Source organism: Vipera ursinii (genome assembly GCF_947247035.1).
Source record: "Vipera ursinii genome assembly, chromosome: 2".
NCBI lineage: Eukaryota > Metazoa > Chordata > Lepidosauria > Squamata > Viperidae > Vipera > Vipera ursinii.
Window position 1 is genome coordinate 22,120,816 of NC_139513.1, and position 26,320 is coordinate 22,147,135.

The 26,320-nt window shown below is 41.9% G+C and overlaps 1 protein-coding gene across 1 annotated transcript; it reads left to right on the top strand.

Moving 5' to 3' along the window:
• LOC310633693 (neural proliferation differentiation and control protein 1-like) lies at positions 1-26,076 on the top strand (the record flags this gene model as incomplete). Its single annotated transcript, XM_083351548.1, has 9 exons — positions 1-73; positions 4,900-5,052; positions 10,497-10,610; positions 13,370-13,588; positions 18,314-18,380; positions 18,635-18,719; positions 19,344-19,420; positions 23,071-23,164; positions 26,023-26,076. The coding sequence occupies 9 exons, from the start codon at positions 1-3 to the stop codon at positions 26,074-26,076; spliced, it is 936 nt and encodes a 311-aa protein (XP_083207674.1).
• Between the last annotated feature and the right edge of the window lie 244 nt (positions 26,077-26,320).

Here is a 26,320-nt window from a genome sequence, read left to right on the forward strand (position 1 = left end):
ATGCTGAGCAAAGCCACAGGATGGCTGGGATTTTTCGCAATCCTGGCTACTACGGGGGCCAACTGGGAAGCAGGTGAGGGGGCACCTGGGTGTGGGTTGGGGTGTGGGGTGTGGGAAGGGGGGTGCAAATTGGGGGAATTCGGGAAGAGGAGAGGAGGGGAGTGACTGCCAAAGGGAGAGAAAGCAGAGAAACGTAACAGCAGAAGGGGAGAGGGCGGGGAGATAACAAAAGGAGAGAGAGAAAAAACGGTCCACTCAAAGCGGAAGGGTTACAAAGGAGAGAAGGGCAAAGCCTTGGAATGAAGGAATAAATGGAGGAAGGAGAGAACGGCAGAGCCTTGGAGTGAAGGAATAAATGGAGGTCTGTTGCTGGAGGGATCAATGGAGAAACGGGATGCAGTAGTTCCCAGCTAGGTTTGGTTCTAGGATAAGAAAGGAACCGAGGCTTCGTTGCATCTTTGCTTTAACTTATTCAACTCATTCTGAGAGATCGAACGTTGCTTTCTCCAAATCCACCACTCTGCCCAGATCAAAAAGATCATACCCCTTCAGTGATACGATAAATAGATTTGGGGCTGGATCGTAGAGTAAGGGGACACCTTGTCCTTGATTGCTTTCTAGAAATTATCTTGGCTCCAAAGATTTGGCCCAGCTTAATTGTTGCCTATTGCCCCTCTAGAATTCTCTGCCCTGGGAAACTGTCTTTCCTTGCCTTAAAGGTCTTAAGTTTCTTGCCAGCCTTCATCATTATAATTCGCTTGGCACAAGGGTTTGTGGCAGAATTAAGGCTTGTGACTCATCCATTACATGCCACCTTCCCATTTCCATCCGAACCTCTTTGTTCCACTTTGCAAATTCACCCATTAGTAAGAACTAGCCTCTTTCCTCTTCTCTACCAAAGTACTTTTTGACACATGGATGACCGGGAGATGTTCAACAGGTGCAGCTCATATCTATACAAAGATGCCAGGCTAGCTGCTGCTGGACTAGTTTTATTTCTGCCTGTCGAAGAAGCCCACCACAGTCCTGTAAGAGGGGTGGAAAGAAGGAGGCAAGTTTATCTTACGCCCATCCTGATTTTATGTTCCAAAGTTTAGTTGCAAACAATACCGATCCTTCCGTATCAGTGCATACACTTGTGTTAAATGGAAAGAAACAAAATGCCCTTTTCAAAGGGGATCTTGGTTTCAAAGAAGCTCCTGAAGATAAAGGGGAAGAATAAAAACTGCAGCTTATTCAGTGCTGGTGGCTTATAGATCCGCCTGTCTCTGTTGCAAACTTTAGGGAGAAACGTCTTTTTATTTTAATGGCATCAATCAAGCCAGAAAGGGCTGCTGTTAAAGATGTTTGTCCTCTGTGGCTACTGCTAAGCTTGTAAGCCGCCCTGAGTCTTCGGAGAAGGGCGGGATATAAATGGAATAAAAAAAATTCAAAACAATGATTATATGGCACTGAAGTCATCAAACATAGAGGACGTGGAATAATAGAGTTGGAAGGGACCTTGAAGATCTTCTAGTCCAACCTACTGCTCAAAGCACGGGACCCTATACTATTTCAGACAGGTGGTTGTCCAGTCTCTTTTTGAAAGCCTTCAGTGATGGAGCATCCAGAGCTTCTGAAGGCAAAGCTGTTCCACTGGTTAACTGTTCTCACTGTTAGGAAGTTTCTCCTTAATTCCAGGTTGCTTCTCTCCTTGATTAGTTTCCATCCGTCGTTTCTTGTCTTGCCTTCTGGTGCTTTGGAGAAACAGTTTGACCCCATCATCTTTGTCATTGATTCTACAATCTTCAATATTCTTCCGGGATCTGAGGGAAAGCTTTGCTTTATCACACATAGCACAATTAGCGATAATGCAATTGTTTATTTTCTCTTGACACTGCTTCCACATGTGGTCTAGCCTCATTTGGTCAATTTAGGGAGGTGCAAACACCAAAGAAATTTGAAGTAATCCCGAGGGAGACTCTGGAAACACACTGGAATTTTGAGAAACACATTTGAGTTACTGTTGTGGTTGCGCTACTGTATATCACAGGCACCACCAAGTAAGATCCATGATAGCTCCTCTTGGGTTCCCAGTTGTTTCGAACTGGGTGCGTATTTGGAAGCATTTAATGTGTAACGATCACTGCCAAGACTGGCAAATCACAAACCACAAGTCACAAACTAATAGCACTTCCAGAATGCTACTTTCTCAAGTGTAACTTTACCTTTTTTTTTTTTGGTCAAGTACTGCTCTGTAATCACCCATCCTATTGCTTTCTAAGACATAAACTGATTGATTGATCAATTGATGGATTTGCATTTTTAAGGCCATCCACTTTCCAACACCCGATTGTCTCTCAGTGGCTCCAGAAATACCCTTCAATATAAATATGGTTGAGTGAGCAACTTTGCCTTACAACGGTCTGCACTCTGCATATGCTCGGAACTGAAGCCATCCTGCCAAGTCCTGGAGTCTGGCAAACCAGGGAGCAGAGTACCCTCTGCACATACTCAGGGCTGAATCCATCCTTCCAAGTCCTGGAGTCTGGCAAGCCAGGGAGCAGAGTGCCCTCTGCACATACTCAGGGCTGAATCCATCCTGCCAAGTCCTGGAGTCTGGCAAGCCAGGGAGCAGAGTGCCCTCTGCACATACTCAGGGCTGAATCCATCCTGCCAAGTCCTGGAGTCTGGCAAACCAGGGAGCAGAGTACCCTCTGCACATACTCAGGGCTGAATCCATCCTGCCAAGTCCTGGAGTCTGGCAAGCCAGGGAGCAGAGTGCTCTCTGCACATGCTCAGGGCTGAATCCATCCTGCCAAGTCCTGGAGTCTGGCAAGCCAGGGAGCAAAGTGCCCTCTGAACATGCTCAGGGCTGAGCCCATCCTGCCCAATGCTAGAGCCGGCCAACCTAGGAAGCAGAGTGCTCTCTGCACATGCTCGGATCTGAGCCCATACTGCAGAGTGCTGGAGTCTGCCAAACCAGCTGTGGTTCGGCTTCCGATTTATTCAGTTTTATTTAAACAAATGAAATGTAAAATTAGTAAGGGAGATGTCCCTGGACACCTTGCTGACAACAGATAATGTAACGGGGATCCAGGATCATTAATGTCTGAAATGCTTCACCTTAATCATTTGGGAATTATTGTCCCTATCTTAAAGATAGCGAGGTGAGGTTTCATAAGGTTAGGCTAATTCTTGAATTCACAGCTGACCAAAAAAAAATTGGATTTGAGAATTCTGCCTCATTTCTCATTTGACTAAACCCCCGTGTCCTTTGGCTTGCAAGAGAAGCTGAAACTTAAGCAAACATTGATTGATTGATTGATTGATTGATTGATTGATTGGAATCCAACCCCTTGGTCATCCTCTTCTTTCCTTTCCTTCCACCTTTCCCAGCATTAGAGTCTTCATATTATATATATAAAGTGGAATAATTTGAGCCTGATCATTTGTGCCGCAAATGAGTGCTCTGGGTCACTCTAGACCCACTTGCTTGTATTCTTGGCTTATCTGCATTATTCAGAGGAGTGGAAACATTCAAAGTTCAAAGGATGCAAGACTCTTCCTGTCCTGATTCTTCAAATTCCACTTCTTTATGGTGTCACAGGGAATATCATGGGGAATATAGGTACTCCTTGACTTATGACCATAACTGAGCCCAAAATTTTGGTTTTTTGCTAAGCAAGATAGTGTTAAGTGAGTTTTGCCCCATTTTACAATGTATTTGCCACAGTTGTTAAGTGATTCCCTGCAGCTGTTAAGTAATAGCATAGTTGTTAAATGAATCTGGCTTTCCCATTGACTTTGAGGATCAGAAGTCTGCAAAAGGGGATTGTATGATCCTGGGACACTGCAACCATCAGAAATGCATGCCAATTTTGATCATGTCACCATGGAGATGCTACAATGGATGTAAATGTGAAAAATGGTCATAAGCGACTTTTTTCAGAGCAGTTGTAACTTCAGACAGCCACCAAACCATTAGTTGTATGTCAAGGTTTGAGAATTGATTTGGACTAGACATCCTCCAATGTCTCTAACAATTCATCCATTCTATGATTGCATGATAATTGGTGCAGTGTGTTGTGCTACAGTTTCCATCATCCCCTGCATTCATGTTGCTTGGACCTTAAATATGAGGGTTCCTAAATGCCTGACTATGGGGAAGACGTTGGACTGAGTAGCTTGGACTGAGAGTGAAGTTTCTTGGCAAAGCACAGGCAAGTCTGAGGAATTGGCCTTTCTTCCTTAAGTCTGTCTCACTTACTTTGGCCATATCATGTGGGGGAATACACTGGAGAAAGCAATTACCGTATGTTTGGAAGAATTAGTGGTAAAAGGAAACCAGGGCACCAAAGAACATGGTGGCTGGGCACCATCAAAGCGGACACCAGCCAGAGCATAAGGTAAAGGTAAAGGTTCCCCCGCACATGCGTGCTAGTCGTATCCAACTCTAGGGACCGGTGCTCATCTCCGTTTCAAAGCCAAAGAGTGTTTGTCCGAGGACGTCTCCGTGGTCATGTGGCCGGTATGACTAGACGCCAAAGGCGCACGGAACGCTGTTACCTTCCCACCGTAGTGGTCCCTATTTTTCTACTTGCATTTTTTACGTGCTTTTGAACTGCTAGGTTGGCAGAAGCTGGGACGAGTAACAGGAGCTCACTCTGTTATGCGGCACTCGGGATTTGACCCACCAAACTGCCGACCATCTGATCGACAAGCTCGGCGTCCTAACCCACAGAGCCACCACGTCCCTCTCAGCCAGAGCATAGAACAGCTCAAAGAAGTAGTTCAAGGTCGGAAGATGTGAAGAGGCCTGGCCTGTAAAATCGCCAAGAGTCGGACAGGACTGAATGGATAACATCAACATCTTTGAAGCAAGTCTTCCTCATCTCTTTTGTGTGTTCTTTTTTGCAGACCCGCTGTGTCCTGCCAGGTACAAGATCAACTGCCTACTTCACCAGCGAATGGGCTGCGGACCAGATGGGGCACCAAGTTGTGGCTCTTGTTTCCCTGGTCACGAAGAGGATTCCAATGGAAACTGTGTGCCGAAAAAAGGTCCTAAGCATGGTAGGTCCAATGGGGTTTGGAAGCTTGAAGGATCAGCAGGGATGGAGTTTTCCAAAATTTTATTGGGAAGAGCAAGGCAACTTGACCAAGAGGTTCATGACAGCAAAGAGGACTTTCTACCTGGAGTTTAATAAAGGGCATAGGTTAGCAGTGGCATCTAACTTTCACTGCTGCAATGAAGGAGGAAAAGATAGTAATGATGTTTCTCTGGAGATGCAAAAATCCATTTGTGGGGGTTGTGGTGAAATTGATTGGGAAAAAGCACAGGAAAGAATTGTCTCTGTCCCATTAAATTATGGAATTCTAGTGTTAAATTATGTGGGCACTATTAAATTGTGTTGAAGGGGAAGAGTTCTAATGGTAAAATCTCCCAGAGCCAGGGATTGTTCTCCTACGTATCTATCATAACATTTCGGGACAGTAAGATTTGCAACTAAACAGAGCATTCATTCTGTGTCATTGTTTCAGAGGTATTTCTTTACCTAAACAGAGAAACAACAGGCAAAAAAGGCACTGGGTCCAGGAGCGAAACTCAACTTCCTGCCAGTTTCCCCACTGAGTTCCTTGCCCTCCCCTCCTATCTCCCCTTCTCTTCCCAGTAGGGAGGTAAGTGGCTGCTCCTGGATGGGGTAGGAAGCAAAGGATTGTGAGAATGGCTGGGAAACTGTCACAGAACATAGAAAATGAAGACCATGTGAGTTTATCAGCAGCATAGCAGCAGTCAGCAGTAATTAAGCAGCCACAGCTTTCCCAAATTTTATCCCCCAGAAGCCATGGGTCCTGGATTTGGGAGACGTTCCGTAAATTAGCATGTTTGAGGTACCTTGGTTCAAAAATTGTTGACCTATGAAGTAGCAGTAGCAATAGCACTTAGACTTATATACCACTTCACAGCGCTTTACAGCCCTCTCTAAATGGTTTACAGAGGCAGCCTATTGCCCCCAACAATTTGGGTCCTCATTTTACCAACATGTTTTGCCATGCTAAAGATCATGACAACGACAGTTTTAGTGGTATATAGATATAGACAAGGAGTGGGACATTAAGTTTAGAATAGTAGTTAAGGCAACAGGTTAGAAACCAGGAGACTGAAGTGACCTTGAGCCAGTCCTTCTCCATCAGCCCTAGGAAGAAGAAGAAGGCAATGGCAAACCATTTCCAAAATCTTGCCAAGAAAACTGTAGGGACTTGTCCAGGCAGTTGCCAGAAATCAACATTCTCAAAAGTCCAAAACCAAACCAAACCATTTCTCTAAATTTAAGGCACCAAGGCCCTTCATCACTGTAAACATCCAATAATAATAATAATAAGTTGGAAGGGACCTTGGAGGTCATCTAGTCCAAGCCCCTGCTCAGGCAGGAAACCCTATACCATTTCAGGCAAATGGCTGTCCAATGTTCTCTGCATTTCTTCTGTACGTTCCAGCTCTCCTTATTTTCTAGCCTGTGTCCTTTGCAACACATCTTGTATTTAACCCAAAGAGACATGGAGAGCTAGAGAGAGAATAGTTTGTGGATCAAACTCAAGAGCCACTAAGCCAATCCCACATATGTTTCAGTTCCAAAGTGTCATCTAAAACCAGTCTGAAGGTTTTAGAGAGAAGAGCAACAAAGATGATTAGCGGACCAGAGGCTAAAAAAATATAAAGAATGGTTGCAGAAATTGAGCATGTCTAGTTCAAGGGTAGTCAGCCTTGGCTCTTTTATGACTTGTGGACTTAAATACCCAGAATTCCAGAACCAGCCATGCTGGTTCACCCCTAATGAAAAGAAGGCCTAGATATGACCTAGATATGATAGAGATGACATGATAGCAGTGTTCCAATATCTAAGGGGCTGCCACAAAGAAGGGGGGGGGGCAATCTATTCTCCAAAGTACCTGAAGGCAGGACAAGAAGCAATGGATGAAAACTGAACAAAAAAAAAGAAGCAGTTAGAACAATTAATTAGTGGAATGGCTTGCCACTAGAAGTTGTGAGTGTTTCATCACTGGAGGTTTTTTAAGAAGAGATTTGAAAGCTATTTGTCTGAAATGGTATAGGGCAGGGGTATCAAACTCAATTTCATTGAGGGCCACATCAGCATTGCGGTTGCCCTCAGGGGGGTGGGTGGGCGTGGCCAGGGTGGGCGTGGCCTACTGGATGGGCGTGGCTAGAGTGCATATGCCCTACTGGATGGGCGTGGCCAGCTCTACATCGTTTGCATCAAGGGTGCCTATGGGGGCCTGGGCAGGAGTGGGACAGATCTGAGGGTCTCTGGCAGGAGGAGGGACTCTGGGCCAGGGCCAAGGCAGTGGGGGCCGTTCCCTCACTGTTTCCAGGATGGCTTCATGGGACACATGAAACCACTTTGCGGGCCGGATCCGGCCCCCGGGCCTTGTGTTTGACATGTCTGGTATAGGGTTTTCCCACCGGAGCAGGAGGTTAGACTAGAAGACCTCCAAGGTCCCTTCCAACTCTGTCATTGTGGTAAGGTCAAGAAACAAAGCACCAGAACTGAATAGGATTGCAATTTTTACCTCATTGTCATCACAGCTGAAGAGGTCAGCTTATCTGTGTGAATGGTTCACAGTGGAGGTATCTGGCCATTAGTATGCCAAGTGAGCTAGAAAAAAAAATGCTTCTAGCAACCATTTCTGCCTCTGACCATGGCTTATAAAGTGTACCATAGCCAGCTCCTACCGGTATTAGTTGTATTCAGGGTTGGTTGTGATTTTGACGCCCAAAGAGATTTACTCTCCAAACGATGACCTTGCAATCTGTCACTCTACTCTCTGTACCTCTACTTGGAGATTGGAGTGTTATTAAAGGTCAGAAGCTACTGGTCAAGATCGGAGAACAAGAGCTGAAAATTCTGCTGAAGACTGGATACATTTCCCCCCCCCGTCTGATCTAAGCCCTGGGTCAAAATAGGAACAAATACAAACTCTGACGGGTCCTTGGTGCTCTCTTGAGCTTGTTTGTTTTCTTGCAGATGTTTCATTACCCAAACTAGGCAACATCAGCAGCGCTAGTCATGCTAGTTCTCCTTTATTAGTACAAACTCTGTATTCTCTTCCTCTGATTTCTGTCCTTCTTCCAATAAAAAGGAATTATGGGGCTGTTTTGTGGCGGAAGAAGAGGGGCTGACATACCTCTTTATTTTCCTGAAGTGTTTTTATATTGCTTGTCATAACTCATCACCATCATCATAAAACGGGCAATTTTAATTCCACCAGCTAATAAAAGAAGGCTCTTGGGGAGAGTTAATTGCTGGGAAAAGGATGAGTAGTTGGATTTTTGTGGGGTGGTGGTTTGTTTGTTTTTTTGAATACTTGAATTTCATCACGTTCCACTTGACTTCCACTCTGATTTTCATAACTAAAATTTCCGATAAGAAGCAGCTACATCTTGATTTAGGTGCATGATGCCAGCCCTTCAAGGTAGACCAGAGTAGGAAATTTATGAATGCTAATATTACTTTTATTATAAGGTTGAATGATACAATCCAAGTCTGAATACATTTTTCCCCTGCCTCCCCCCTTACAGGAGAGCTAAGGACAATCTTGTCAGAGAAGCTTTCTCAAATTACAGTTCTGCACCGGACTCAGATTCTTTTAACTGACAATTATCTTGACTGCAGCTTTTCCTCCTGTTCCTCATGGTTTTTCCTTCTGCCCAATGCAGTATATATAATAAAGGAGAATATTAGGACACCGCAGTATATATAAATCTGTCATTTAAAGCAGGGGGTCTCCAAACTTAATGGCTTTAAGATTTTGTGGACTTCAGCTCCCAGAATTCCCAAGCTAGCATGGCTGGCTAAGGGATTCTGGAAGTTGAAGTCCAGGTATCTCAAAGTTGCCAAGTTAGGAGCCCCCCCCCCCCCCCGATTTAAAGGGAGACGATATCCCAGTGAAACTATTGCATTTGCTTCCCTGTGTTTAGCCAAGCGATGATTTGCCATGGGTCAAACAAAATTCCAGAATTTCCAACCACAATATAGAGGTAGTCCTCAACTTATAATTGGCCACCTAGTGATTGTTCAAGGTGAACTCCTCCAAAAGCTGCTTATAACACAGTTCCGAAGCTCTGAACCCTCCCATCCCATAGTCATGGGACTGAATTTTGGGCGCTTGGAAACCAGCCCTCATTTATAGCTGCTTGCAGTGCCCCAGAGTTATGTGAGTACAATTTACAATGGCTTTTCTGGAAGCCAACATCCTAATTTCTTGCAAAAAATGCCCCATAGCAAACAATGGGTTTGCTTAAGAACCCTTGCAAAAAAAATAAAATGTAAAATTGGGTCTGGTCACATGATGAGCATCTTTACAACCTTCACGATTCAATTGCCAGGCTTCATCTTCATCTTCATCTTCATCAACGATTTGGATGAGGGGATAGATGGGGAACTCATCAAATTTGCAGACGACACCAAGCTGGCAGGAATAGCCAATACTCCAGAAGATAGGCTTAAGATACAGGAGGATCTGGACAGACTCGAACACTGGGCACTATCTAACAAAATGAAATTCAATGGTGAAAAAAGTAAGGTTCTGCATTTAGGCAGGAAAAATCAAATGCACAGGTATAGTATAGGTGGTACCTTGCTCGATAGTAGTAACTGTGAGAGGGATCTCGGAGTCCTAGTGGACAATCACTTAAATATGAGCCAGCAGTGTGCTGCAGCTGCCAAAAAAGCCAACACAGTGCTAGGCCGCATTAACAGAGGAATAGAATCAAGATCACGTGAAGTACTAATACCACTTTACAATGCCTTGGTAAGGCCACACCTGGAATATTGCATCCAGTTTTGGTCACCACGATGTAAAAAAGATGTCGAGACTCTAGAAAGAGTACAGAGAAGAGCAACAAAGATGATTGGGGGACTGGAGGCTAAAACATATAGGGAACGGTTGCTGGAATTGGGTATGTATAGTTTAATGAAGAGAAGGGTGAGGGGTGACATGATAGCAGTGTTCCAATATCTCAGGGGCTGCCACAAAGAAGAGGGAGTCAAGCTATTCTCCAAAGCACCTGAAAGCAGGACAAGAAGCAACGGATGGAAACTAGTCAAGGAGAGATGCAACCTAGAACTAAGTAGAAATTTCCTGACAGTTAGAACAATTAACCAGTGGAACAACCTGCCTCCAGAGGTGGTGAATGCTCCAACACTGGAAGTTTTTAAGAAGAGACTGGACAGCCATTTGTCTGAAATGGTATAGGGTTTCCTGCCTTAGCAGGGGGTTGGACTAGATGACCTCCAAGGTCCCTTCCAACTAATTATTATTATTATTATTATTATTATTATTATTATTATTATTATTATTATTATTATTATTATTATTATTATTATTATTATTATCAACATGATACTGAATGTCAAACATTAAACACTTGCCCTGCCACTATTTGTGTGTGTTTTTGTGTTTACTGGCTGGACATTTCCTCTTTTCCTCTCTTTCAGAAAGCAAACTCAAAACTCAGAAGAGACCTAAAGATTTGCCAGGTCTTTTGCGTTACCTTCTGGCTAAGCATGAAAAGACATTGGAGTTGTCCACGATGGAGACCACCGTACCTGGTATGTGAACTCACCAACTCTTCCTCTTTCCCCAAAAGGGAACAAATTATTTGGGGTGCTTTCAGGTCTTGTACTATTTTCCTAACTAACACAAGGAATCGACATAAGGCGTCCAATTTTCTTTAATAATTTCAAACAATCAAGCCGCTTAATTAAAGAACTATCAAGGAAGAAACCACACGCGCACACACACACACACACACACACACACACACACACACTCTAACACTGGCAGGGCAAGTGACTGTATACAGGTAGTTCTTCACTTACAACCATTCCTTTAGTGACCAGTTGAAGTTACACTGGCACTAGAAAAAGTGACTTATGATTGTTTTTCACACTTACGACTGTTGCAGCTTTCCTACAGTCATGTGATCAAACTTCACACACTTGGCAACTGGCATGTATTTATAAGGGTTGAAGTGTCCCGGGGTCATGTGATCACCATTTGCAACCTTCCCAGCCAGCTTCCAACAAGGAAAGTCAAGGGGGAAGCCAGATTCACTTAACAACCGGGTTACTAACTGAACAACTCCAGTGATTTACTTAACTGTGGCAGCAAGAAAGGGGCAAAAGTCACTTAACAACTGTCTTGCTTAGTAACGGAAAATTTGGACTCAATTGTAGTCATGGGTTGAGGACTACCTGTATGTTCTGTTCCAGCCTACTACCGGCCCTGCAGAAAAGGCAGGGACAACCCCTTTACAAAAGGCAAAAGGCTGGAACGAAGCCTGCCAAATTTATTGACACCAAACAGAGCAAACTGAACAAAACACGAACCACAAAACAGGAGCTATTCAAACGGTTGCCTTCAGCAAACCAGCCCTCCCACACATTCCCCTTTTAAACAGTTCAAGGCGTGGCTTCTCTCTGCCTCCTTCCAAGGTGCCCCATTGCTTTCCTCTGTTTACTCCTGATTGACTGCCTCTTGCGTCAGGCGTCCTTGAACAGGGCCAGCTGTGGGTCATCTTCATCCATGCTGTCAGGCTCACATAGCTGGGTCTGCGTAGTAACCAGATGAGAGGGGCCTGGCTGAGAGCTCTGCGAAGCCTCAGAACTGTCCTCTGCAGGCTCTCCAAAACCCCCTCCTCCTCCTCCTCTGAATTGTCCGACCCAACTGCCGAACCCACAGGCTGACCCTGAATCACAACACTGTATAAGATTAAATTCAGCTTTGCATTCATTTCTGGGTGCATTTAGTATTTGCATAATAATGCCATGCCTTGGAATGATTCATGACTGAAGAGATTGTTGGGTCGTGTGGCATCTTGTGATTGACACTGTCATGGAAACTTTGGCATAGAATTTGGAGAGCTTAATGCTGGGTTGTGCTTCACTCCACACCTCAAACTACTTGGCAATCTCTACTTTTTCAATACATTTTGACTCAAAGCACTTCACTCTATATTTTCTTTTTATTTCCTTATCTCTCTGATATTTGTACTGCCTGGGAAAGATTGAATATGCATTATGATTTTATCCACTATTTATTTTTATCTCTTAGCTGTGTTGGAAAATGAGATCATTTCCAGTTCAAATTGCATCCAGCACTCTCCCAGTCATTCCCTGTGTCCAGATGAGAGCAAGCACATACCCCGTTCAGTTCAGTATTCCTTAGGCTTATTGATTAAACATCAACTAATGTAAATAATAATAATAACAATTAATCAGCAGAAAGAAGATAAAAGGCAGGGAAAATAACGAATAGGGAAAAGCACACGAGCTACAGGCAAGGATTTACATTCTCTCTCGATCAAAAGGCACAGCATTTTCCAGAGCAATGTTTCTCAAAATTGGCGACTTTAAAATGAGTGGACTTCAACTCCCAAAATTTCCTAGCCAGGATGGCTGGCTGGGGAATTCTGGGAATTGAAGTCCACCCATCTTAAAGTTGCCAAGGTTGAGAAATCCTGTTCCAAACCCACAGGAAATGGTACTGGAGAGTTTTCATAAACAACCTTGAAGTGACTTTCAGTTCTTCCAGTTTAGATAGATAGATAGATAGATAGATAGATAGATAGATAGATAGATAGATAGATAGATAGATAGATAGATAGATAGATACATAGATAGATAGATACATAGATAGATAGATAAGGTTAGATAGATAGATAGATAGATAGATAGATAGATAGATAGATAGATAGATAGATAGATAAGGTTAGATAGATAGATAGATAGATAGATAGATAGATAGATAGATAGATAGATACATAGATAGATAGATAGATAGATAGATAGATAAGGTTAGATAGATAGATAGATAGATAGATAGATAGATAGATAGATAGATACATAGATACATAGATACATAGATAGATAAGGTTAGATAGATAGATAGATAGATAGATAGATAGATAGATAGATAGATAGATAGATAGATGATGGATGGATAGAAAGAAAGAAAGAAAGAAAGAAAGAAAGAAAGAAAGAAAAGGTATTGTGTATTAGGAAGAGAACAACTGAATGGATTGGGATGTGCATTATTTTTATTATTTTTTTCGCCTAGGGTAAAAATTGGCTCATAGATTAAAAGACAGAATATTACACATGTTGTGTAATATCATCTCTGAGTAACATTGCTTACTAGACTGTATTTCCAAAAATGCTTTTTGCCGAATTTTAGGTTTAGCTCTGCTGTTAGATTAATGAAACTATTACAAAGACTCGTCCCTTAAAGAAATTTGCTGGATCTGATACTAAAGAGCAGTGAACAGAAAGCAGGCATTGTCTAAAATTGATGCATTTTGATTTTACAGGCACTACTGAGGTATTTGAACCATCCATCTCTCAGACTGACTTCCCAACTTCTCATTCAACAAGTGCTTCTTCTTCTTCCGGGAACACGTCTCCAGATTCTTCTCAGTCATATGAAATCACTCCAATTTCAGCCACTACACCACCAAGGAGAGTGAGAGTGGACTTCAAGCAGAGATCCCGTCCTCCAGTTACTAGCATGAATAAAGCTGTGACTCTTAGTGAGTAGAACATTTGATTGATCATAGGAGAAGGACTGGCAGGGTCTGGGGGTGGAGTCAAGAGAGTAATCAGCCTAAAGTCACTACATTCCCATAAGCAGTCTAAGTTCAACCCCTCTTGAATTCTGTTAACTCTTAACTAGCACCAATTTAGTGCTGATCATTAGTTGACTAGATCAGGGGTCTTCAAACTTGGCCCTTTTATGACTCGTGGACTTCAACTCCCAGAATTCCTTCTGGGAGTTGAAGTCCATGAGTCATAAAAGGGCCAAGTTTGAAGACCCCTGGACTAGATCCTTGTATATAGCCATGAGCAATAGATCAACTTAACTAGATGTTAACATGTGGCCCTGATTCTTTGTGCCTGACATTGACTGACTGATTGTTGACCACATGGATAGATTTTCTCCATGACAGTTTATCCCTAACTTGGTTTCCCAATGTGCTCCCATCGTCACTGTAGCCAAATCCATCCCTTTGCTGGATCTTTTCTTTCCTTCTATCTTTCATAGCATCAGAGCCATCTCTAAAGAGAATACATCATGTGTCCAAAGTAGAATAATTTTAGTCTAGGTTTTCTTCAAAGTCCGTACTCTTCCTATCCTGCTTCTTCAAAATCCAACTTTCATTTCTATGAAGTATCACAAGGGACTACAAGGGACTACTACAGAAAAGGGGTCACCCTATTCTCCAAGGCACCTGAAGGCAGAAGAAGAAGCAATGGATGTAAAATAATGGAGAGAACACTGGAGGTTTTTAAGAAGAGTTTGGACAACCATTTGTCTGAAATGGTATAGGATTTCCTGCCTGAGCAGAGGGTTGGAATAGAAGACCACCCAGATCCCTTCTAACTCAGTGATTCTGTTAATACCAGGGCTTTTTTTTCTCATAGAACGCTCAGAACGGCACCTTTTTTTGCAAAAAAAAAAAAGCTTTTGCACAAGCTGTGCTGCTATTGGCTTAAGCCTATTGCAGGCTTTGCTCTTTTATGACTCATGGACTTCAACTCCTAGAATTCCTGAATCAGCTATGCTATTGGCTTTTGGAAGCCAGTAGGAATTGCTGCTGAGCTTGCCAAAAGACCCGGCAGGCAAATGTTGCACAGGCAAGTTGCAGCGAAGGCAGCCCTCCTCCCTGCTCCCCATCTACACCATCTCAACTAGGTAAGTAAGATATTATTTGCAAATAGGATATCCAAGTATGACTCAAGGAAATTTTCCCTGCATGGAGGGAATAGTGGTTTCTTTCACTTTGTTTTACTTTTCAAATTGCTGTAGGGAAGAAATGATGATTAGAAAAAGCAGGAAGTTATTTTTATTAGGAAGAATTGGATTTATCCCATGCTAGATCTTTGGGAGCTTAGTACCACCAGCACAGAACATTTGCTTTTCTGAAACTTCATTCAAATTCAATTCCTGATAGGGGCATTTGAAAAAAAATGTTATTTATTACATTTATATGCTGACTATCCCACCAGGATGACTCTGAAGTCAAGGAGAGGGCTTGCAACTTCTATTTGTAGTTATCCACGTTTCTGCACACTGAGATAATCGGCCATTGTACAAATACAGAGCCTATCATGCTTTTATATTTATATGGAACAGATACATTACCTGAAATTTTTGGAATGTGTAAAAAATTTGAACCAGCCCAGAAACTCATTTCCCATTGTTTGTGTATATAGAAAGTAAACCCTGAATTAGATTTGGAAAGAGCAAGGACTTTGATTAAATGGAAATGTTGCTAAGCATAGAACTGTTGAGTTAATTTGCAGCTGTTTCTTCTGTTTTCTTTTTATGTGCTTATGATTTTACATCACATTTTAAAATCAGCCAAATTGAATAGGAATAAGATTGTGACTGAAAGAATACTAAGTCTGAAATATAGTAAATATCTTTAACAAGTAACGTTAAATTTAGCTTTAGTGTAATTTGCTTGTTTACCGTAGCTAAAACTGGAAATTATATTTCTAAAGCATTAGTTTGGATCATTGGAAAGAAAAAAGATTTAATATTTATGATTCAAAAATATAAATATGTGAGAAACATGTTTTTAAAGACCTTTGCAGCTTGTTCTCATATATATCCTACCACAAAGGAATAACTAAAATTATGAAATTTAGAATCTACCAAGCTTCCCTCCAATGGACAGAAGACAATCCATGGGAAATGTGAATCCGTAATCCATAGCTTTAGCAGCAATAATAAATCTAATGATGCTATGCATATTTAAGTTAGCCAAACCCTGGAGCAGTGGTAGCAATCTTCTATCACCCTTTAAGATTATATATTGTTAATCATATAAGTGAAGAAATGAGGAAAACTGTGGTTAAAGAAATTGTTTGACCCAGTAATAATATTTCATTGATAATTGATGAATCAACCACAATAAGCAAAAAAACTACCCTCATAGTATTTGTTCGATGCTGTATCAAAGGCATGGGAATGAATTCACCAGTAAATTTGTTTTTTGACTTGGTAGAACTTGAAAAAATAACAGCAGAAGGAATATTTGATTCTTTATTCCAATGTCTTTACTCTTATGGGATGACAGAAGATTATTTGAAAAAATATTTGATTTCTCTGGCATGCGATGGCGCCGTTGTGATGATGGGATGTAAAAGTGGAGTGAAAAAATTGCTGTCAGAATGTTTTCCTTCTATGATAGTTTGGCATTATGCTAATCACAGATTAGAATTATCAGTAGGTGATGCTGCCAAGAAACGTCAGGAATAAATAGATTCCAATCATTTATTGATAAACTGTATGTCATATACCATGCTTCACCAAAGAATAGCAGAGAGTGGCATTCATGTGCAGAATTACTGGGGACTGAGCTGCTGAAAATTGGAAGAATTTTAAGTACCCGATGGGTGTCATCTAGTTCGCGTACAGTTTTGGCTGTATGGAATAATTTTGAATCCCTTGTGTATCATTTTGAACAAGCAATGCATGATCCTAGAAGAGATAAAAATGATAAATGCACTTATGATGGCTTGAAAAGAAAAATAACATCTACAGAATTTTTATTGGACCTAGGATTGATGTGTGACGCTCTCCAAGAATTGTCAGATTTAAGTTTGGACCTACAGGACCGCGACATCGACTTGTATAAGGCAAATAAGAAAATAAAAATACTGGTACAAGTTTTGGAAGAAAGAAGACAGAACTTTGGGCCCTATTATAAATGTGCTGTTGCTGCTGTAAGTGATCTTCGCTTTCGTGGAGTTTTACGTCACAAAAGAGATTCAAAAAAGGATCCTCCCATTGACCCAAGTATATTTTATACAAAATTGAAAGAATCAATTGAAAAAAGATTGCTTGATATCAAAGACGATGAGTTGGCATATTGGTCTCGTGTACTTGATCAAAAACATTGGCCTGAATATGTTAATACTCAACTGACATTTGGAGAAGTGGAAATTAGAAACTTATCAATCAGACTGCAGCTAAATGAAAGAGAAATGATTTGTGGATTACATGAATACATTCTTGAAAAGACATATCCAGAAAAACTGTTGCATTTGATACGGACTCTGAATACCATTCCTATTTCTTCAAGTGAATGTGAACGTGGGTTTTCACAGATGAATCTAATTGCCACCCCAACAAGAGCTTCGTTAAAGACTAAGACAATTTCAGCACTTTTGTTCATCAAACTTGTCAGAGAAACTTCCTGACAGTTAGAACAATTAACCAGTGGAACAACCTGCCTCCAGAAGTGGTGAATGCTCCAACACTGGAGGTTTTTAAGAAGAGACTGGACAGCCATTTGCCTGAAATGGTATAGGGTTTCCTGCCTGAGCAGGGGGTTGGACTAGATGACCTCCAAGGTCCCTTCCAACTTTATATTATTATTATTATTATTATTATTATTATTATTATTATTATTATTATTATTATTATTATTATTATTATTACCATCTCTGAGACTTTTCGATCCTTCAAAGTTCATCAACTTCAAAGTTGATCTGTGGTTACTCAGAGGACGACATTTGGCCATAGATACTAAGAGCAAGGAAAGGAGTCGAGAAGATTTGCCAGACGAGAATTGGACAAAAGTTTGGAATTTTCTATGAACATTTCCCTTAAATACAATAAATTAAATGCATGTTAAAAATTGAACATATAATTGTTTAATTATATAAATAAATATATAAATAAAATTATCTAAATAAAAGATTAACAAGATGAGAGTTCCGGCACCTTTTTTTTTTAGAAAAAAAGCTCTGGTTAATACCATGGTTCATTTATCTTTGTAGGCAGTGCTTTTTTTGTAAAAGAAAAAGGTGCCAGAACTCACATGTGTCATACAACCCGCCTTGCCTACCCTACAAGTTTCCATCCAAAAAAGGTGCCGGAACTCCGTTCTGAGCGTTCTATGACAAAAAAAAGCCCTGTTTGTAGGTATAGACACACCATGACATTTGAATATCATGCTCTACCCATTGCTAGCCTACATAGTGTAATTCTTGACTGCTTGTTCTTTTACTGTTGATGGTTGATTCTGAAGGCAAAAGCTGTCCAGCACTTTGATGACTTCATGGTCAACAGGTGCAAGAAGCATTAGTTCTTGGCATTAGTTTAGTCTTCTTTAAGGGATCAGAAAAGAGGGGGCAAGAATGAGGAAGAGACCTTGGGACAGCTGAATGGTGTGATGTGTGCGTTTGCAATGTTTTCATATACTTGTGGGTCCAACACCCAGAGTTAATTGTGTTCCTTTCAGCGCTTGTGGTCATGTGCACGGTGACAGGAGTCTCTGGATTGGTGGTTGCAGCCATTTGTTGGTACAGGTATGAATCTGATTGTCCCCTTTTCCATATGTTGTTTCTCCATTATTATAATTATCACTATTCTCATGTTTGAGATGGAATAAGCTCTTTCCTTGCTCAGTAAATTCCTTTATTTCCCATTGCTGAGGATGGTGAATTTGACTGCAGATTTAATGATTTATGAATCAGGAAAATGAGAACCATGCATTGGAGTTATTCATACGTGGGTTTCTTTGTTTTGTATTTCACTCAAAATATCTATGATTAATTTGCAGGCTTCAGAAAGAAGTACGTTTGGCTCAAAAGATGGCATACACAGCTACTCGAGGGAACCAATACCGGTACCATCAACCCAGTGCAGTAAGTTGGCTTTGCAAAATGGAATTGGTTAATGGAAGATGAAGGCCTTGCTTATCGGACACGTGAAACTGTAGCATGTTTTGACAGCATGCTGTACGAAGCCAGCCATTGTGGTTTGGAAATCATAGTTCATGGCATATTGTATGAACTCAACCAAATGAGACTGTTATTAAAGCCTAGTAGTCATGATGACAGCTAGATGAAGTCCCAGGAATCAGGGTTAGATTGAACTGGCATTATTGTCTGGAGAGAAATAAAGCTAGTTTGGTAAGTTTGATGTCAGGCTCCCCACAAAATCAAGAAAGACATATTGAGACTTTTCTAAGCATTTTTCTTTATTGTTCCTTGCCTATAGAGAGAAATCTTGCCAAACCAAAGCAGGCTACTAGTACCCCAAGACATAACTCTGGGAACCATTAGGGAGGAGCTGTTTTCACCCTTTTTCTCCCACAGAAGCTATTTAAGCTGCAATGCACTCCCTCCTGGGAATCTGGATAACATTCCATCACAACTGTCTTGCTTATGGGCTTTGAAGAGACATTGGGTTGGTGGAGGATGTTTGACTAGATGATTTTCCTGATCCCATAAGGCTCTCCTTAATCATTTTCTGTTCATCTCTCTCAGTATATGGATTCCAGGCTAGCACAGTCTTGTCAAGTTCACCACTATCAGCATCGAAAGAAACTTCTTGCTGGTGAGGAGTAAGTGTCCTTCTCTAGAACTTCCCCTGGAGATGGGAGGGAATGGAAAAGCTGTGAGAACAGAGCAAGTCCCAGAACTGGAAAAGACCGTGAGAGGGATCTCAGAGTCCTAGTGGACAATCACTTAAATACGAGCCAGCCACGTGTTGCAGCTTTCAAAAAAGCCAACACAGTGCAAGGTTGCATTAACAGGGGAATAGAATCAAGATCACGTGAAGTATTAATACCACTTTACAATGCCTTGGTAAGGCCACATTTGGAATATTGCATCCAGTTTTGGTCACCACAATGTAAAAAAGATGTTGAGACTCTAGAAAGAGTGCGGGGAAGAGCAACAAAGAGGATCAGGGGACTGGAGACTAAAACATATAAATAACGGCTATGGATATGTCTATTCTAATAAAGAGAAGGACTAGGGGTGACATGATAGCAGTGTTCCAATATCTCAGGGGTTGCCACAAAGAAGAAGGAGTCAAGCTATTCTCGAAAGCACCTGAAGACAGGATAAGAAGCAATGGATGGAAACTAATCAAAGAGAGAAGCAACCTAGAACTAAGGAGAAATTTCCTGACAATGAGAACAATCAATCAATGGAACAACTTGCCTCCAGAAGTTGTGAATGCTCCAACACTGGAAGTTTTTAAGAAGAGACAGTCATTTGCCTGAAGTGGTTAGGGTTTCCTGCTCAAGCAAAGGGTTGGACTAGAAGACCTCCCAGGTCCCTTCCAACTCTATTGTTGTTGTTGTTGTTGTTGTTGTTAATCATCACACAGTCACCCAGATGTTCAGACTGGATTTGGCATTTTTGTCTACCTATCGAGTCCTTACCAAGTACCTGGGATAGGCAGATATGGATATTTGATAGTATTATAGATATCATCGCAGGATGGAAACAATTCCTAGTAAGGCTGCCTTTTGCAATTGACTAATGGTGAATTTGTCAATTTGTAATGGTGTATATGGGACGTGATGGCTCAGTGGGTTAGGACACTGAGCTTGTCGATCAGAAGGTCAGCAGTTTGGCGGATCGAATCTCGAGTGCCGCGTAACAGAGTGAGCGCCTGTTACTCGTCCTAGCTTCTGCCAACCTAGCAGTTCGAAAGCACGTAAAAATGCAAGTAGAAAAATAGGGACCACTACGGTGGGAAGGTAACAGCGTTCCGTGCGCCTTTGACGTCTAGTCATGCCGGCCACATGACCACGGAGACGTCCTCGGACAAGCGCTGGCTCTTCGGCTTTGAAACGGAGATGAGCACCGGCCCCTAGAGTTGGAAACAACTAGCATGCATGTGCGGGGGAACCTTTACCTTTACCTAATGGTGTTCAAGTGGTGCTCCAGTTGTTTTGGGATTGCACCCAAGGTGCCTATTACTATTGGTACTACCCTTGCTTGCCTTTGTCATAGTCTTTCTATTTCTATTTGTAGGTTTTTGTATTTTGTTATCTTCTCCAGTTCTTTCTCGTCTATTCTGCTGTCTCCAGGGTCCTGGCAGACCCTGGAGACAGCAGAATAGATGAGAATTTAAATAACAACAACAACAACAACAACAACAATAATAATAATAACAACAACTACTACTACTACTATTATTATTATTATTATTATTATTATTATTATTATTATTATTATTATTATTATTAAAAAATCCTTGGGAGATGACATGGGAGAGCAGAACTTTCCCCTCTCTTATCTAAAGAGAAAAGATCTCTGGTTTGGGGGCATCACTGAAAGATTTGTTTCCAGAGCTGGGAAACTGATCTTCCATGCTGAGCAGACAAACTCTTGATTACTTATTAGACACTTATCTTTAGGAAGAATCCATTGCTTGTGATAGGATTTATTTGTTTATTAAATTATTAAATTTATATGCTGCTCATCTCCCTGTCCAAGGCAACTCTCAAGCCATAGGTGGGAAAATATTACAAGTGTGCCTGACAAGGGTGCACACTCCATCACACACAAACCTGCACGCACATCAAAAATAAGGTATTAAACACTCTCAAGGGTGATCTTCACCTTGTCATATACAATATGTTCGCTCTTACTCTGTTATCATTAGCTGTCCATGGCCTAGCATAGCATTTGTCCAATATACTATAGTTAATTACACGATGTAAAGTATAGAAATTTGTTTAAGTTTTTATATGTTTAAGAAACTGAAAAAATTAAAATCAGCGTAAATTAGAACAGAGTTTTCAAAAAACTTGAAACAACATATTCTTAGTAGGAGCTTCTTTGTTATCTTATACTGCTTCCCAATCAGTGTTTATATAAAAAGTTATTTTATTTCAATCAGCTCCTTCTCTTGTGCATAGAGGGCCAGACCCATATGCAAGTAGTCCTCGACTTACGGCCACAATTGAGCCCAAAATTGATGTTGCTATGTGAGGCATTTGTTAAAATACGTTTTACCCCATTTTGCGACCTTTCTTTCCACAGTTGCTAAGTGAATCACTACAGTTATTAAGTGGGTAACAGATTTCCGCATTGACTTTGCTTGTGAGAAGGTCTCAAAAGCTGATCACATGACCCTGAGACATGCAACTGTCATAAATATGAGTCAGTTGCCAAGTGTCCGAATTTTGACCACATGACCACGGGGATGCTGCAATGGTCATAAGGGTGAAAAATGGTCATCAGTCACTTTTTTCAGTGCGGTGGTAACTTCAAATGGTCACCAAATGAACTGTTGTAAATCGAGGACTACCTGTAGTATGTTTTGGGAGATTGAGGCTAAGTAATCTAATTTGTTAGTGCCCCCCACACTTGCATTCCTCTATATTTCCCTGCTATCTGCAGATGATGGAATTGGGGGATTTTGATTCCAGTTAAGGTAGTAGGATGGAGATTTGAGCAAGCAGCCTTGTAGACAATAAGAAAGATGACCTTAACTGAAATATTGTAATGGAAGGTGTGGATGACAATGGGGAACAAGGGGAAGAGTTTCTGCCTAGAAAACAATCAGATAAGGGAGGGAGGAGCCCCCAGTGGCTTAACAGAGAAAGAAACTTAGCAAAGAAACACTCTAGTGCAGGGGTAGGCAACCTTGGCTCTTTTATAACTCGTGGACTTCAACTCCCAGAATTCCTGAGCCAGCCACGCTGAGGGGAAAGGGAGAGGTTTCCAAGCTGAGCCATGCTGGCTCAGGAATTCTGGGAGTTGAAGTCCACGAGTCATAAAAGAGCCAAGGTGGCCTACCCCTGCTCTAGTGGATCAAGCCATTAAAACGGGCAGCGGGAAGTTTGTACTTTCAAACTTGCAAAGATCCTGTTAATGTCTACCTTAACATAAGGTAGATTTTGCTCATCTAATGTTTCCCGCCTGGTTGACTGGGAGGGCTGACAGATAGGCAGGAGCTGAGACATTTTTAAGTCCAGAACAGTGAGACAACCATTGGGAAGCAGCTTAAAGAAACGCACACTCGCGCCCCCTAATTCACCAGAATATAAAAAGCAGGCGGAGGCTCAGCCCAATCAGACTTGCAAGATTCTGTAATTGCAGCTGATCTCGATAAAAGCAGTTTTAGTCTTCCTGTGGAATTGACTTCTTAGTCTGATCTACCTGGGGAGACTAACAGAAGAGGAACTCAGGTCATCTGAGTCTCTCTCTTTGACATCCAATCACTTTATCTTGTTTTTCTGCTCCCCAGGAGACCATCTCCCAAAGCAATGGGGCAGATCCCTGCCGAATCAGAGAGTGAAAGTGGCGATTACACTGTATACGAATGTCCTGGATTGGCCCCGGTATGTATGTATGTATGTATGATATTAAAAAAAAATGATATATGCGTGTATGTATGTATTCATGTGTCTATGTATCTAAGTATTTGTATCCTGCCTTGTATGAGTTATTTTTACAAATAACTCAAGGCGGTGAGTGGAGTCAAATACTTTGGCCACCTAATGACCAGAGAGGATACACTGGAAAAGAGCCGGATGTTGGGAAAGACCGAAAGCTGAAAAGGAGAAGCGGGTGGCAGAGCAAAGAACATGAATTTTGGCAGACAGTGGAGGACAGGGGGCCTGGTATGCTATGGTGGAGGACAGGGGGCCTGGTATGCTATGGTCCATGGCGTCACGAAGAGCTGGACACTACTTAGCAACAGAAGAACAACAACAAGGTGGTGAACGTATCCAACACACTTCCCTCCTCCTGTTTTCCTCACAACTACAACCCCGTGAGGTGGTTGGGCTGAGAGAGTCACTGCCCCAAGGTCATCCAGCAGGCTCTAAGTCAGGTCTTGAATTCACGCTCTCCTGCTTTCTACCCTGGATCCTTAACCACTAGACCAGGGGTCTTCACACTTGGCCCTTTTATGACTTGTGGACTTCAACTCCCAGAATTCCTCAGCCAGCATGCCTGGCTGAGGAATTCTGGGAGTTGAAGTCCACAGGTCATAAAAGGGCCAGGTTTGAAGACCCCTGCACTAGACCAACCTGGCTCTCCTGTATATGCACATTCAGTCCGTGCTGAACAACAAAGATGGCTTCCAGCGGGCTGCAGGATGTCCCATCTGAAAAACCTCTTGCTGCTAGAGGCAAATAACCCCTCCAAAGACAAAATGCACACCAGGTTATTTTAATAACTTAGAAAAATCCCACCTTCCAGGCAAGAAAAATATTACAGTCCTATGACAGACATGAAACCATCGCATGATAATCAATAGTCTACCCTGGCAGTACAGCTGGCCCTTCTGCCAAGCTGTCTGAAATGTCCACTTTCATTTTAAGAAAGATCAACAAAAAAAAATTTTTAGTTTCACAAGTGGACATTTTGGTTAGTGGTTGATTGCCCTGCTAATCCCAAGCTTTCCATGAGTTCTTAAAATGTATTAGTGAGTGAGTCAGGTTGTGTCTCCCGGGCTCTCTGCATTTCTGAAGGGTTTGGTCAGAAAATCCTTCCAGGCATGTTTCGGTTCCTATGAGGAGTAAGATAGCAAGAGGTAACAACAAAGCCCCAGGTGTGCTGCTAAACAATAAGAACTAGAGTCGAGACACAACTTTGCAAATGGTTCTTAGCTACGTTGCTCAATAAGCAGTAAATATGCTTCTCAGACTACCATTCATGCAATTGATTGGTATTATTTTAATTTTATGTTTTAAACTGCTCTGGAGGCCTTATATCTAACAGGCACAAAGGCCACTAGGATGACTTTCAAAAGAATAATTATACCGAGTGAATTTCTCTTAGAAAAAAATGTTAGTAATGTGTTAACTTTATTATAGTCCTTTTGAGATTGTTGGGATATGTATTTTGCACTGATCTTTTAAGCCTCTCCAACCCCCAGCTCCCCCTACCCCCAACCCATATCCTGAGGCACAGCCAAAAAACTATCCTAGTTATAAGGCTACAAGCCATCATTCATCCACCCTTCCTCTGCCTATTTTTGCTGATAAATATCCTCTCACGGAATTGTGCAGCAAGTGTCCAAATGAACTCGGAGACACTAACACAAACTTGTAGTTTTATTATATGAATAAATATATTTTACATTTATCTTTACAGCAGACAAGATAGTCAGGAACACAGGAACATCATGAGGTAAATCTAAGCCAGGGGTCTTCAAACTTGGCCCTTTGATGGCTTGAGGACTTCAACTCCCAGAATTCCTCAGCCAGGCAGGTTTCTGTCATAGGACTGTAATATTTTTCTTGCCTGGAAGGTGGGATTTTTCTAAGTTATTAAAAGCATGTGCTTTTTTCAAGAGGCAGCTGGACTTTCTTGTTTTTCTTTCTGAAGATGTTTCATTTCTCATCCAAGAAGCTTCTTCAGCTCTGACTAGATGGTGGGGAATGGAGCCAGTCAGAGCTGAAGAAGCTTCTTGGATGAGAAATGAAACATCTTCAAAAAGAAAAACAAGAAAGTCCAGTTGTCCAGCTGAAAAAGCACCTTTGGGAGAACCATGACCTGGATGACTGAGAATCTCCATAGACATCTAGGTTGAAAAACCAGGTTTTAGTAGTCTCCAGAGGGCCAAAACAGACCCTCCTAATCTCAGGTATGAGGCTCTTCCATAAGAACTGCATAATCTTAAGGAGTTCCCAGTCACTTTGATGGGGACAGGGCAGCAAATGTTCTGCCTAATCAATTTCTAGCTGGAGAGTTCCAAAGTGATGACAAGAATGCCCAAGATAAGATTGCAGGATCCAATCTGGGGGGATCACTGGAACCAGAGAGTTAGTCTTACAAGCTTTTTGGGCTCGTGCAGGAGCCCATCCTGAGGGAACATCTCTCTTCCCCCTTCAGAATGGCCGATTCAATGCTTAAGCTTTCTGACCCAACCCTCGAACAGCACGATCAGATCATCCACACAATTCTGAAATCTGCTAGAGTAAAACTGTTGTAAGTTGAGGACTACCTTGTAATTTCCCTATCCCAGGGGTAGGCAACCTTGGCTCTTTTATGACTTGTGGACTTCAACTCCCAGAATTCCTAAGCCAGGAATTCTGGGAGTTGAAGTCCACGAGTCATAAAAGGGCCAAGGTTGCCTACTCCTGCCCTATCCACTGATGGACATGGCAGTACAGTAGACAATACGTCTTGCATTGTCGCCCTTCTAAAAGAATGCTTTGACTAATTTTCTGTTTTCTTCTCCTTCCAGAGTGGAGAAATGGAGATCCACAACCCTCTCTTCGACACCTCTGCCCTCCACTGATGTCCCCCCCCAGTTACACCCACCCACCCCTATTTTTCTCCCTTCCCTCATCTATCTTGCCATCTTCTGGATCCATGTAGGGAAGATTCAAACTGGCCAACACTCCCGTGGTGCCGTTTCTCCATCCTCTTCCTTTGAAGGAAGATCGTATCCATCCCACATATTCCTATATCCTCTTATGCTAATATGGGAATGCTTTCAGGCTTTTAGGAGATTTTTCTATCATAGCTTTGCTTCAGTTGAA